This window comes from Canis lupus, chromosome X (assembly GCF_048164855.1).
Source record: "Canis lupus baileyi chromosome X, mCanLup2.hap1, whole genome shotgun sequence".
NCBI lineage: Eukaryota > Metazoa > Chordata > Mammalia > Carnivora > Canidae > Canis > Canis lupus.
The window spans coordinates 122,407,524-122,422,850 of record NC_132876.1 but is presented as its reverse complement, the minus strand read 5'-3'; the positions used below and the strand labels follow the sequence as shown (position 1 = coordinate 122,422,850).

The following is a 15,327-nucleotide window of genomic DNA, read 5'->3' as shown; positions in this document are numbered from 1 at the left end:
ATGGATAGATAAAATGCAGGTACACCATACAGTATAATATATAAAATTTTGTAGGGTTTTATATATACATACATATACATTTCAATGATTACCTTTGTTCTATCATTTTTTCAACTGATTATTCTCCCACCTTTTCTGTTCCTTTCCTATGAGCTCAGAACATACAAACTATTATTAATCTCTTTTTTAAAAAATATTTTATTTATTTATTTGAGAGAAAGAGAGAGCGTCTGTCAGTGGGCAGAGGGGCAGAGGGAGAGGGAGATGCAGACACCCCGATGCAGAGCTCGATCTCAGGATCGAGTCTTAGATCTCTCTCAGGATCTAAGTCTTATATCATGACCTAAGTCAAAATAAAGAATCAGACCTTTAACAGACTGAGTCACCCAGGAACCCCTTAATCTCTTACAGATATTCATAGTGATTAGGATGTGTGCACTATTGACTTATGAAAGTCTAATATTAACTCAATTTTTACGGTCACATAATACAAGGATATTAGAAAAACTTGGCTAAATCCACTTCAAATGCATCATAGTTGGCATTTATTTTAGTTCTATCATCGTTAAGCCCATCACATCACCATCAAAGTTCTAGTCCCAAAATCCTTGTGGCTTTCTTCTATATGTGCCAGTTTCCTTGATTTTCAATCCTTTCTGCACCTGCAACCTTTTTTTTTTTAATTTTTATTTATTTATTTGAGGGAGAGAGTGTGAGTGGGAGCAGAGGGATAAGCAGACTCTACTGAGTGTGGAGTCCAATGTGGGTCTTGAGCCTAGAACCCTAAGTTCATGACCTGAGCCTAAACCAAGAGTCAGATGCTGAACCGACTGAGCCACCCAGGTGCAACCTTTCACCTGAGATCCACTTGTGTTCCTCCATTTCTCTAAGGACTGGCACACGAATGATGGATTCTCTTAGTTTTTGGTTGTCTGAAATGATCTTTATTTCTCTTTCAATTTAGTAGGATGGTTTGACAGTGGAACGTTTTACTAGATCATGACTTCCATTGTTTCTGTGGAGAAGGTCCATCGTGTTACCTCCTTCTCTGTACGTATGAAGATTTCCGCTAAGCATTTGTTTTGCCATTTTATTAGGGTAGGTCTCTGTAAATTTCTTTTTGCTTGTTCTCCTTGGGCTGGGAGGTGTTCCTGAGTCTCTAGCATGATGTCCTCCTTCAGGATTGGCAAGTTATGGCTCGTGACCTTTCAAATACTGCCTCTGCACCATTTAAGATTCCCTCTTTTTCTAGTATATTATATACTTACATGCTATTTTTTAAACTATACTCCTTTATCCCTTTCCTTCTCTATCATATTCTCATTCTTTGGATTCTTCATGTTTCATTTTGTCCATAGCAGCTTCATTCACAACGGCCAAAAGGTATCCATCAACAGATGAATGGATGAACAAGATATGATGTACATATGGAAAATTACCCAGTCATGAGAAAGGAGAGCTATTCTGATACCTGCTACAACACAGATGAACCTTGAGGTAGTTATGCTCAGTAGAATAAGACAGACACAAAAGAACAAATCCTGTGTGCTTGCACTTCAATGAGGAAATTTCTTCAAGCAATCAAATTCACAGACACAGAAACTAAAACAGTGGGTGTAAGGGGTTTGGGGAGGGTAACAGGGAGTCGGTGTTTAATGGGGGCAGAGTTTCTATTCTGCAAGATGACAAGAAGTCTGGAGATGGTTGCATGACAATGGGAATGCACTTCACATAATAGAACTGTATGCTTCAAAATGGTTAAGATGGTAAATTTTGGGTTATTAAATTAGATAAATTCTTCAACTGACTGTTAAAAGAACATTGGAGTTACTAGTCCTTCCTTCTGGAATTATTTTGCTCAGATAACTATATGACTTTCTCTTTCCGTCTTCTTGGATCTCTACTACATGGCTACCTGTGTTATGTGTTATGTTTCCATGTGACCCTCATTGATACCTGCAATTTTCTCCATTGAGGGTTTATTTATTTCCTGTTTCCCCTCATGGGAACAGAAGCTTGGAGGACCATACCTGTGTGGGCCACTGCTTTCTCTGCTACAGACCTACAACCCAATCCAGGCTCAACAGAGACCCAGTGAACGCACACCAAACCCCTGGTATCAGCACTTGTCAAAATATACTTTTTTTTTTTGCACTGCATACATAGCGATAGATGACTACATTGCTCTCACTATACTTTCTAATAGTTAATTCTAAAAACTCTGAGACACTCATTCTACTGAAAGATAATGGGTTAGTGTCCTGACACTGCCTAACATGGCTACAATTTGGGGAGGTGCTACCCCTGAGTGCACCTGTATATAGATCCTGCTAGGAAGGTTTTGAAAAGGAGCTTTCACACATTTCCACTGTGATTTATTGGTGCTGATGGGGGCTTTTTCTTCAAATGTGGGACTAGATCCTATTGAACCATTACTCAAGGGGGAGAAAAAACAATCCACAGTTCATGGACAATAAACATGGCAATAAAGAAAGGCACTCAATGGCATACCACCCCAGGAAGACCATGCCCATCAGTTGGCAAAATAATTGCACACCCTGAAACTAAAATAAAGAACTGAGAAGCAAATGAAAGCTAACTAAATTAAAACAAATGCACGAACTGTGGGAGACACAGGCAAGAAGCTCCCCCACCGGCCCGCTGACATTTGCAGGAACTGTGGGAAATCTCATCCAGTCCTATCAATACCCATTCTTATAACTACAGCCCACCACATGTTAGAACGGCCGTCGGACGTGTCATAGAGATTCTTTTTCCTGTCTCCGCATGGAGGGATTTGTGGGATTTTGTCTGACTTTGTAGGCTTAAAAGAGGCAGAGACAGGAGAGAATTTTTGGACAGAAAAGTGCATAAAGGGGTTGATGTGTGTTTGTGCTGCTACTGTTCACATTTGGAGATATGAAATTTACCCCATCCATGAATGAGAGGAATGCAGGAGTGCAAGTAGCGACTTACCGGTTGGATTTTCTCTGGGACATGCATTTTCAACGGCAGGCAATCGTGCCCTGCAAAGGGGCAAAAATTCATTCTCGGTGGGTGAAAAAAAAGGTCACATATTTGCAATGTATAAGGTCGAGATTTGCAAGGCGTACATAACCAGGTCTACAGTTCCAGTAGATCTAGATCCAGTATGGATCCAGAGGTGATCTACACAGCAGACCTACAGGGTGGTGTTCAGAATTCATGCAGGTGGGGCTGGCTACATAAGTAAAAAAAGCCAGAACAAGAGTAAATTTGCTGTTTCCTGTGACAGCGAACTGGGACACAGGTCTTGTGCCCTTGGACTGGAATTTACACCATTGGCTCTCCCGAGTCTCCAGCTCTCCGACTGCTCCTCTTGGGACTTGTCAGCACCATAAGCCAGTGAGCCAGATTCAGGGAATACAAATGCACACAGCAGCTACGTTTGAATGTGAGATGAACGGCAAAGCTTTCTCTGTCCAGCATATGTAGGCCCACGCTCTTTGTGCAATTCAAATGTAACGAGGCAGCCTGTATTTTATCTGCCCCGTCCGATAGGCAGCAGGAACTGTGTCTGGCACAGGGCTTCGACACCAAGGAATAATGGAAACAGGCAGCTGGAGCTGATATTCCTGTCCAAGGACAGAAATGAGGAGGAAGATGTATTACAATTGGGGGTGGGGGGGAGGTGGGGGGGTAGGGGCGGATAGGAAAGTTAATCTTGAAGCATTTACGTTTGACACCGATTGTTCAGTGGCATTTATGCTCAAGGACTGGCAGCCGACTTTCAGAATCACGCAGGTGCCCATGTGTGCTTTGGAGGAGAGGATGGCACGTTTGCAGGTGTGTGGACCAGGGTAGGGTTGGTAAGGAACATTGGGGAAATTACACAAGGCTTTGCAGACTTGGCAAGAATAGTGGCCTTTATTGCCACCACCATGAACTTCTTAAACACACACAGGTAAGAAAGCCATGCCCCAGATCAAGTGACCCAGGACCTCCACAATTCTGGGTGGTTCACGTATACCTTTTTCTGTTCCTGGCACTTAGTGAAGCAAGTCAGCTAATGGATTTAGCTAAGGGCTATGTGTTTATTTTACCATGAATATGTAGACAAGAAAAGGCAAAAGGCAAAGAGAGGAGACCTAAGCTCCTAGAGATAATCCTAGAAAAAATAAGAATATTGAATTCATTGTGAGATCAGAGTCTTGACCGGTATCCAAACAAATGCATGAATTAGAAAGCAAAGAACATGGCATCCCTTGTAAATCTGAAGAGGGGTCTCAGGTGTCTAAAACAATCCCATTTTATAGGAAAAGAAAAAAGAAGGGAGATCAACACAGAATCTTTTGAATATTAACAACTGGGCCTCCAATGTACCTGTTCTACCTTAGTGTGCGCGGAGTGAAAACACCCAGGTAATTGACATAATTAGGACCCAAATGGCATGTTGAGGGGAAGTGAGTGTATTTCAAGGGAACCACGCAGGACAGCATTAAATTAAATATTAAACTCAATCCCCCTCTTGGTTGATGACAATCGTATCCACGTCCTAATGTTGAAAATGGATGAGGTTGCCAGATACAGAAATGATTGATTTTTGTTTCCGTGCAAGACACAGCCAGTATGGGATGACCCACACAGTGGAGTACAAAACCTAGAAAAGTATCAATGGGTTGAAAACCAAAGAGAAAGAGAAGTGAAAGAATTCAATTCGATGACCCAAACTGGGTCAGCTGAAGAAGAAGGTCCTGAGATCGTCTCATCAAAAGGTGATGAAAAGCCAAAGCCCAAGCAAGAAACAGTAACTCAGAAGCTATGACAATCTTGGAGAATTTTGAGTCCTTGCTATGGATAATTAATTACACCCTTTTGGCAGGGAAGTCCCTCCTCAGTTGTCTTTGTTGCCTTTGTGGGAAAACAAAGTATCTTGGAAATCAACAAAAAAGAATTTGTGAAATCAAGATAGAACAGACTGTCCTGTGCCTGGAGCATAATCAGATCTCTGGAGGAAGGAAAACCACCCAAGAATGTGGGGCCCACATGGTCCCTCGGAAGAAATACATCGAGTCAATAATTTTAACCTGTCACCGTTTTCAATGTCGACTAAAAAAAAAAAAATGGAAGGGAAATGAAAACCAATGAAAATGCATTGTTTGTGTTTTCCTTTGTTTAGTTGAAGCTGGTCAGGCATTTTTAGGAATAGTCTCCTGATGCCTTCCAAGAAGCTGGCTTGGGAATTGACCTCTCATGCCCTCCTGTGTTCTTCACCTCTGACGAAAGTGTCATCCATGAGTTCACCTGACGCAGCCAGAGGAGAAAGGAGCTGCCAGGGAAGCTAGTCTGCGTGGCCTACCTCCAAGTCCCTATCAAATCCCAAGAACTATATGAGTTTGCAAGGGCTGCCACGGAAACAATCAATCCATCCATCAATCAAACTGGCTTAGAACAACAGAGATGCCTTATGTTGGAGACGCAGAGGCCAGAGAGTGTGAAGGGATGTGGGTAGAGCTGTGCTCTGTACCCAGGCTGTAAGGGAGAGTCTGCTCTACCTGTGTCTTCTTGCAGGTGGAAGGTCGCTGGGCTGTGGCAGCATCAAACCTCACACTCTATGGGCATGTGTGTCCAAATAAGGACATCAGCCATGTTGGGTTAGGGGCCCACCCTACTCCACCATGACCTGGTCCTAACTACCTATATCTTCACGATGACGCTATGTCCAAAGTGCATCCCACTCTGGGGTTCTGGAGGCTAGGATGTCAACACACGAGTTTGGAGGGGGTCAAAGGTTCATGACAGACTGGGTTTCACACGATATTAACCCTGGTCTTATCATACTTAAAATAGATACTCATTTATTATGGATATTCCAGTCTTACTCTTCTTATTCCATGGCCCACTTATCCTGTTCCATAACCGACCAATTCTTACCCTACAGCCCACTTACCCTATTCCATAACCAACCAATTCTTACCCCACAGCCCACTTACTATATCTTGTAACCAACCAATTCTTACCCTAAGGCCCACTTACCCTGTTCCATCCTGACCAATTCTTACCCCAGGGCCCACTTATCCTGTTCCGAAACCGATCAATTTTACCCCATGTCCCACTTACCTTGTTCCATAACCGACCAATTCTTACCCCATGGCCCACTTACCCTATTCCATAACCGTCCAATTCTTACCCCATGGCCCACTTACCCTGTTCCAAAACTGACAAATTTTACCCCACGTCCCACTTATCCTGTTCCATAATGGACCAATTCTTACCCCACAGTCCGTAACCAACAAATTCTTACCCCATGGCCCACTTATCCTATTCTGTAACCGAACAATTCTTACCCCACAGCCCACTTACATGTTCCATAACTGAAAAATTCCTACCCCCCAACCCACTCTTACTATTCCATAAATGACCAAATGTGAGCGAAAGGATTGCAAGATCCCTGTTCTTTTGTTATTTCATTTTATTAACCTGTAAGGATGAGTGGCAAATTATTGAATGTTGAATGAACTGACCATGGTAACAGCTTCCTAAAAGACTCTTTTATCAACCGAATCCGCAATTTTATTAAAAATACTAATAACAAAGTAAGATATGTTTTCTCCAAGCTAAACACTTTCCTATGAGCTTTCCATAGATACATATTTATCTGATATTCATAAGCTCAGAGGGGCAGACATGCTCAGGAGACTGCACATCTTGGTCCCTAAAGAACCTCCAAAGTGATGTCACCCCCAGCTCACCCACTTCAGACACTTGGAAAGAGAGGGCGACCAGATGACTGCATATTTGCATCTTGACATTTGCATCTATGCGTTTGTATGCTCCAATATTCACATGTAGATCTCCCCATCTTTCCACAAGGAATAGGGAGCAGTTGTGCTGGGACAGGAAGGTCATCTCCATGAAACTCACTGAACAAAAAGTGAAGGTGATGTTTGATTTTTCCAAGACTGAATTAGTATCCATGTGACAGGAGATATATAGCAGGCTTGACCCAAAAAAGACTAGAGGTGGACAAGCTTCTAAATGTCATTTCTAGAGATACGGGAGAGATGATCAACATACCCAGGGTCTGACAGATCTTTGGGATATATCGCTGCCAACCAGGATGTTTATGTTCAGTGTTGCACAATGATCTCGTGTGAAGAATGACAAGAAGTCAAACATTGCCACATCCATAGACATATAATATATAAAGTGATGAAAACTGAGAATCTCGTCAACAGGTAACCCAACTCTGAAGCTTCTCCAAAGGAGGAATCGAGAGGTTCTGGAGACATGAAGATTCTACTGCTGTGTCTTATACTTGTTTTGGCTTGTGATGCCCACCTACCCCTTCCTAATGTACTGACACAGGTATTGTGTACACGCTGACCTGACAAGGTGGTCTTTTTTTTAATGATTTTATTTATTTACTTGTGAGAGACACAGAGAGAAAGAGAGAGAGAGAGAGGCAGAGACATTGGCAGAGGGAGAAGCGGGTTCCATGTGGGGAGCCTGATGTGTATGTGTGTTTGGTTTCCATGGGGAGGGGAGTTTAATATGTATATCCAAATGTATGTACTCCAAGGTTAGCCGTCTACTTGGAAACTCAGAATGCCTCTGTTAATCGTGTCTTTACATATTTCTCCTGGACGTGTCTCCTATGCTCTAATAATTGCACATTTCTACATTTCTCCTGTAGTATAAGAGAGAATGTGCATCAGCCAATGAGCTGTTGGGGTTGAGGCCTTGCAGTTGATAAGCATGGTTATGCTGTTTTAGGAATATGTCGATTTGTGGTTTTGTTGTTGGCTTGGGTTTTCCCAGTATTTTATAAATCTTGAGTCACTCAATAAAGTTAGGTCTGTGCTGATGCAAAAGAGAAAAGAGGGCCATGATGGCCAATGTTGGAGAAAATGAAAAGAAATTGAGTAAAGTTGCTAATGAGAAGTTTACTTTTAGATTTCAGGACCATGGAAGACCTTGTACGTATCATCCAACAACCTTGACAAGATTGGCGAGAATGGCCCGTTCAGGGTTTATATGAGAGGTATCAACGTGGACGCACCAAGACTCAAAATGTCATTCAATTTTTATGTCAAGTAAGTAACAATAACACAGACTAAAACTGCCTGTAAATGCTTGGCCCTCAGGGGGCATCTGATTCACTGTTTGCACTGAAATGTCAGGATGTGAACAAGTTAGTACACCTTGTTGTTTAAAGAGATGGTTCTCATGCTTCGGTGACCATAGGGTTCCTGCCACTGGCTCAATTATTCTGTATCCTGAAGAACTCACAAGTAGCATATTTTAATCATTGCTGCCTCAAGTCTTATTTATAAAATGACTGCTCTACTCCAGGCACTTTATTAAGAACTCACAAAACTAAGAGAACATGAGGAAATTTATTTGTGTTTTTTGAGCTTCATTGGTCAAAATAGAGCCTTACAGAGATCTATAAACTAGTAACGACACTATGCATGAAATTCTATTATAAGAGTGAAGACGAAGTGGAATGAGAGTAGCAAAAATTGGCCAATGTTTGCATGAGGGAGTCTACAAAGTGTGACTGGCACAGGGCAGGTGTAGGGTGCTTCTGAAGGTGGACTGGGATGTTCAAACAAAGAAGGAGCAAGGGGACAGATGTTGGCACCCAGATCAATGGAAAGGGCCTGAAATCAATGAGAAAATTTGAGCACCTGCACACATCTCTCTCTGTGTCTCTGTCTCAGACATGGACACACATCCTTGAAATTTATTGCTACATTGGAGGTAACCGTAAGCACATACTTTGATGACTCCATCTGCAAATAGCAATCATTTCCATACCAACATTTAAGTTTCATCAGAAGGTCCCGAGAAGTATACAATGAAGCAAGAGGGATCATTTAATGCAAATAAATGGAGAGCGTCCAGAACCACCAAATCTTGCAAACAGATCCACCGCCCATAAGATTAAAAGCTATATTTACATTCGAGGTGGAGAGCTGTTTCTTTTTACTGTTTGCTGTCCTTTGAATCCAGATAGAACTGTGCTGCTGACCGATGCTCCCTTAGGAGTTCAAAAAGGAGGCAGTATAGAGAAACAGGAAAGTTTGCAAGGCGGAGGGAGACTCAAGCAGAAAACAAGATGTGAAGTATTGCAAGGCTGAGAAATGCTTGGGCAAACCTACTGGCTGGAGGACTGAAGCCAGGAAAAGCTTGAAAATAAGGAGAGAAAGGTGTTCGTCTGTCAGGTTGGGGGAGAAACGGGAACAGGAATAAAAGGGAGGATGATGTTTCTAATGATATATATCAAAAACCATGCCTTAGCAGAAACGGAATGAAGTCTGTTTCTGAGGATCGCAGTTGTAAAGCTGTAAGTGGGCTCCAAGATGTCACACACAGTAGAGACAGACTGTGAGGAATGAAAAACCGAAAAGGATGAGCATTAAGACATTAAAATAAGAGGGTTATGTTTGGAGGGATGCATTTATAAATATACACGTATAATTGATGATGTATAAAACATGTTATAGAATTATAAGGTAAAACAACATATAATAATTATTTTAAATATCTTTTCTTCTTTTTTAAATTTTTATTTATTTATTTATTTATGATAGTCACAGAAAGAGAGAGAGAGAGAGAGAGAGAGGCAGAGACACAGGTAGAGGGAGAAGCAGGCTCCATGCACCGGGAGCCCGATGTGGGATTCGATCCCGGGTCTCCAGGATCGCGCCCTTGGCCAAAGACAGGCACCAAACCGCTGCACCACCCAGGGATCCCTAATAATTATTTTACATTCACATGTATATATATGCAGTATAGTGAGCATTCCATTAATAATACTCGAAGGCTTCCCTAAGTTTTAGTGGATAAATCTGCTATACATAATATACAATAATTATATTAATGTGTGCAATGTTATGTAATTGTAGAATTGATTATGCATGATACATAATACAGTTGATTTTAATGTTATATATATGGACAATCAGATTGCACACATTCCTATCTCAATAGATACTAAATTGATTATGGGTAATACATAGTATGATTGATTGTATGTTATATGTACATAATATCAAATTGCAGACACCCCAATCCCAAGAGATAAACTTGTTAGCTTTTAATTATTTTTAAAGAATACCATATGATCTTTTTTGGTCATTTTTACAAGTTTTGTGTCCATCTGCATTTAGTTGACTTTGCATGTGGCCTCTCCTTCTGCAAGGAGGTTTCCTGGAGTGTAGTGTACACATGATTCTGGGCATCCACATGAAGGATAGTTCACTCAGTTCGCACATATGTGTGCATCTACTGACCTTTCGAGGCAACATCTAGTATACTTGTATTCGTGGAAAACGTCACCTTTGTTTTTTCTTCTTTCCTAATATTTAAATTTCATGTTTAATTGGCTTTAATACGACCTGTTTTGAATCTGTTGCTGGTCTTCAGACCTACTGATCTGATTCTATGTGTAGACAAAGACATCCTTGCGAGGTGATATTTGATCCTGGAAAACCTATTTCTTGTCTTTCCAATGTCACACTGTGCATAGGCACTCAATGATGCCTCAAGCAGGGCCTTGGGGGGTGGAAAGAAAGAAAATGTTAACCATGGACCAAAGTTTGTTTTCATCCATCCACTTGAAGGTTTTTTGTTTTTAAGGGTTGACGGAGAATGCGTTGAAAAGTCTGTTGAGGGATCATTAGGACAAGACAATCTTATCAATACTGGTTGTAAGTACAAGCGTTCGTTGATATAATAGGGTTGAAATGGGATTCTCGACTTCTCTCCAGAACTCTGTCTACCTGAACTCTAGTTTGACCAATGCTTCGAAGTGAGACTGTGCACATGTCCCTAAATCTTCTGAGCACTGTATTTTGTGGTGCGCAGACAAGTCAATCAAGGGACACCAGTGGCCCCTTCCAATTCTGAGTATTATTCATGGTGTGCTTAGGATACTCAGTTCATAAGGTTCTCAAGTGAAGGAAAATGTTTCCAGATCACTTAAAATGACCTTAGGAACTAAATCAAACAGGCCTATCCTGAGTTTTTTTATTGACATCGTTTTGCTTAATGGAATACATTTTATTTTTTTATTTTTTTATCAGAGCAAAACAGACTTTATTTTTTAAAAATTGGAGTTCAATTTGCCAACATATAGCATAACACCCAGGGCTCATCCCATCAAGTGCCCCCCTCAGTGCCCATCACCCAGTCACCCCTGCCCCCTGCCCACCTCCCTTTCCACCACCCCTTGTTCATTTCCCAGAGTTAGGAATCTCTCATGTTATGTCTCCTTTTCTGATATTAATGGAATACATTTTAAACCATAATCTTAAAACCTCTTATCGATTCCATGTATGGGAGATTAACTTAGAATCCAAGGAAATCAGAGTGATTTCAAACAGCAGCCACATTTCTTCATAAGCTCAGCGTGTGTCTGAAGCAAGGGGCTGCTGCTTAAGATTTAGATGCCTAAACTCCTCTCAAGGATCCTAAACAACTTTCTGATTTTTAGTGGCCAGATGTCTAAATATGCGATCAAAATTGAAGCGTGTCAATCTGTAGTTACAACCCTCGTCTGAGATTACAATAGATAACGAACATGTAAGTAAGTAAAATATACATCAATCAAGCGAACTATATGCCTGCCCTTCTGCACCACACATATTCATCAGTAACTTTTATTACCAGTGTATTTTTAAATAACATTGTCACTTTCCTTACTCTTACGTGATCTTTCTGTTTGCCTGAATCATCAATGTTCTCTTCTTTAATTTTCTACATTTTGTAACCTTTTTAAAGATAGATTTGGACATGGCAAATTTAAGAAAGGAGAGAAACAGAATGACTTTACTGGACTTACTGTAACAGGCCTTGGGGAACTAGGAATTGTAACCAGAAACTGTAACTAGAAACATTTGTTTGAAATTGTAACTAGAAAACATTTTAACAAGACTGGGAAGTGTGAAATGGTTAAGTGCACATGTGAAATATTTAATTGCAGGAAGGCAATGTACCCCCTACCCCCCTTGATGTCATTGGCATAAGCAACATTAATGTTCACTGAGCTGTTGAGGGGACGCATAAACAAATACAAAATGTGGCCAATACGGTAACCACACCATGGTAAAGCCAATCTACAATAAATTAACAAAGGGAGGGCAGCCCTGGTGGCCCAGTGGTTTAGCCTCAACTTCAGCCCAGAGTGTGATCCTGGAGACCCAGGATCAATTCCACGTCGGGCTCCCTGCATGGAGCCTGCTTCTCCCTCTGCCTGTGTCTCTGCCTCTCTCTCTCTCTCTCTGTCTCTCTCCCTGTGTGTCTGTGTTTGTCATGAATAAATAAATAAAATTTTAAAAAAATAAAGTGAAGAGAATAATATATATATATATGTAAGTATTTATATATTTTTTTCTTCTGTCCTACAGATGAAGGTGACAATGTATTCCAGGTTGTTGAAGTGACCCCAAATTTTCTGCTAGCCTATGATTTCAATGCTGATGACCAAGGTGGAATGACAAAAACAGTTTTTTTCTTCGGTATGTATTACATCCTGATGATTTTCATGGCCATATAACACATCCACCGTCAGCATTTTCATTGAGAAAACCAGTACATCTGCACATTACTAATTATCCTGCAAACAAATCTGAAGTCTCTAGGTGCTTTGTGTCAAGGATCCTGGAATTATTCTAAAACACAAATGTGGAAACAAGGGCTGGTAACTGTGGCAGCTATTAAATCACCAGACATATAAAAATAAGTCCAATGTTAAAACTGAATATTAAAAAAAAAAAGAGTTCTATTATAAATAGTTCCTTAACAGGTCAACAAATTTCAGTCTCAACTATTGTCAGGTTGACCCCAATTCTTGCAATTTACGACCATTCTTCTCATATACTCTTCAGCTTTGCAGCTGAAGCTTCTCAAATAAACCTTCACCACATTTAATCCTCCCAGTGCATTGCTGTCATGATACTACTGACTCTTTCGCCGGTGAATAACCACACACAGGCACTGAGATGGGTGTTGTGGCCTCTGGGACAGTAGGTGTCAATTTGGATACAGGCATCTGAGAACTGTAGTTTTAATGAAAACAAAAACCAACGAAGCTGTCTCCCATACGGGAGACATTACCATTACATCCCATTACCATGGGAGACACGGCTGCTATTGGTCTGGAGGGTGAGAACGGTCCTTCCAATTGCTTTGGGTCCAGAAGCAACGTGCATGTCAGATCTAGATTCTGAGGCACAGGCCGAGGTGCAGTCGATTGGATTTCTTGCTGGATTGGGTCCAAGATTCATGGAGTTCCTACTGCGTCCCTGGAGTCCTGCTGCTGATGCTGGACAGTGCACGGCTGTGCAGTTGGACAGGGTTTCACGGCTCTTACCCACCAAGTCAGGCAGCTGACATTGCCACAAGGGCAATGGTCATTGTTTGGGACTCCATGAAGGACTAGATTTCCCCATAAGTGATTCTCATTCTGTATTCAGAAATTATTAGGGCTTCTAACGGGCAATTTCCACTTTATACATGATTCCAGTCAGAGGACCTGGTGTTCATAAGGAAGACGTTGCAAAGTTCAAGAAGCTGAGTAGCGAAAAGGGTATTCCAGAAGAAAATATTATATACTTAGGCGACACTGGTAATGTGACTCCCGATATATAATTTTTTGAATACATCCTTCACCTGATACATAACTCTGCTTTTTCACCTTTCTCTTCTGTGGATGATCTTGTATAAAATCTACAATTGAGAAGAAGAAATCATGGGGAGTCTGGATGGCATGGGTAGTGAAGCATCCGATTCTTGATTTTGGCTTGGGTCATCAATTCTGGGTTGTGGGTTAGAGCCCTGCATCAGATGCCACACTTCTCCATCACCCTCTTGTCCTCTCTCCTTTGCTCTCTCTCTTAAATAAATTTTAAAATATTAAGATTACAAAAGAATAAATTCTTACAAATACTGGGATGTTGTCATTGGTTCTTCCTCTTTTCACGTTTTGTATTTTTGTTACCAGACAATTGTCCAGCCCAGTGATGCCAACTCCTCCTAAATACTGTAAGTAACAATGACCTGTCATGAGTGCCTTATGTCAACTAACCCAATACTTGTGTCAGTAGAGAACTGTTTTGTTACAAGAGATTACACTGTTTACCCCAAGTCCTATGAGTTTGAAAACCAAATGAGGTGATTGATGCTAAAAAACAGATTTGGTTTCAATGTGCAATCACACAAAATTCACGCCAATGATAGTCATTCAGAGACAGGCAGGAGATGACACATTTTGGTGGGGATGACTAGAAAAGCACTGGAGAGCCTCTACCCATGCGGTGTACCACATGCCTTTAAGGCATATTCACCAGCAAAAGGTGTTTTCCTTAAAATGTGATTTTTTAAAAAGATTTATTTATTTATTTATTATTTATGATAGACACACAGAGAGAGAGAGAGAGAGAGAGAGAGAGAGAGAGGCAGAGACACAGGAGGAGGGAGAAACAGGCTCCATGCTAGGAGCCTGACGCGGGACTCAATCCCGGGACTCCAGGATCTCACTCTGGGCCAAAAGCAGGTGCCAAATGCTGAGCCACCCAGGGATCCCCAAAATACGATTTTTGAACTTTCTAAAGTCAGATGAGCCTCAAACCATGATGCTGATATAGCCTAAAGGGCGCCTTGTGTCACTGCTCTTGGGAAGCAATGGAGGATACAAGAGCAAATGGAGACATTAGCTTCCAGGCCACATATAACATCTTGAAGCCACAGAGCTTTTAGAATTGGAAGAGCAGAGTGTGAGTCCTTCAAAGATCCTGTAAAATCATTTTTGATGGGCCATCTCCATGAGCATGCATTCTGAAATTGTCCAGGTCCTGGCAGGGATCTTCATCATGAAAGGTCCCATCCAATGTACATCCACAAAAAAAAAAAAATTCTCATGGTTCTTCCTATATTGTAGGGATGGAGACTCTGAAGTTTCGTCAGAACATGTGTGCTGGGTTAACTTGAACCCTTGACATTATACTCCTTGAGGCCCACCGTCGTAGGCTATTATATGGTCAACTCACTTGAACCTTCTGTCCTGTTTCCTTCCCTCTAGCTGTGTCACGTGTCGTCTTCCTCATGGAATCAGGATCAACAGTAGGATGAAAGCACTCCTTATTTCTGCTCGGCATCATTTCTCTTTCTTCATAAACATGTTTCCTTTTGCCATTTCATCTCTCTCGCTACCATTCATGCCTATTGGGTGTTACTGGAATTCATATGATGGAATAAATTGACTAAACATGTGTTCTGTATCCGTATTTTTGTGCAGATAGTCACTTATTTATAAATACCCAAATATCCACTTTCAATATA

General features: G+C 41.2%; 1 protein-coding gene across 1 annotated transcript; it reads left to right on the top strand.

The window, feature by feature from the left end:
* The first annotated feature begins 7,269 nt into the window (after positions 1 to 7,269).
* On the top strand, positions 7,270 to 15,117 carry LOC140628573 (odorant-binding protein-like). Its single transcript, XM_072817835.1, has 6 exons — positions 7,270 to 7,347; positions 7,936 to 8,075; positions 10,627 to 10,697; positions 12,396 to 12,510; positions 13,518 to 13,615; positions 15,068 to 15,117. Exons 1-6 carry the CDS (start codon positions 7,270 to 7,272, stop codon positions 15,115 to 15,117), a joined length of 552 nt encoding a protein of 183 aa, XP_072673936.1.
* Positions 15,118 to 15,327: the final 210 nt, after the last annotated feature.

Bases quoted from the DNA above. Each gene is read 5' to 3' on its own strand.
- LOC140628573 (XM_072817835.1), top strand. From the start codon at position 7,270: ATGAAGATTCTACTGCTGTGTCTTATACTTGTTTTGGCTTGTGATGCC. The intron at 10,698-12,395 runs GTAAGTACAAGC...TCTGTCCTACAG, and splicing joins CAATCTTATCAATACTGGTT to ATGAAGGTGACAATGTATTC. The intron at 13,616-15,067 runs GTAATGTGACTC...CCTTCCCTCTAG, and splicing joins TATATACTTAGGCGACACTG to CTGTGTCACGTGTCGTCTTC.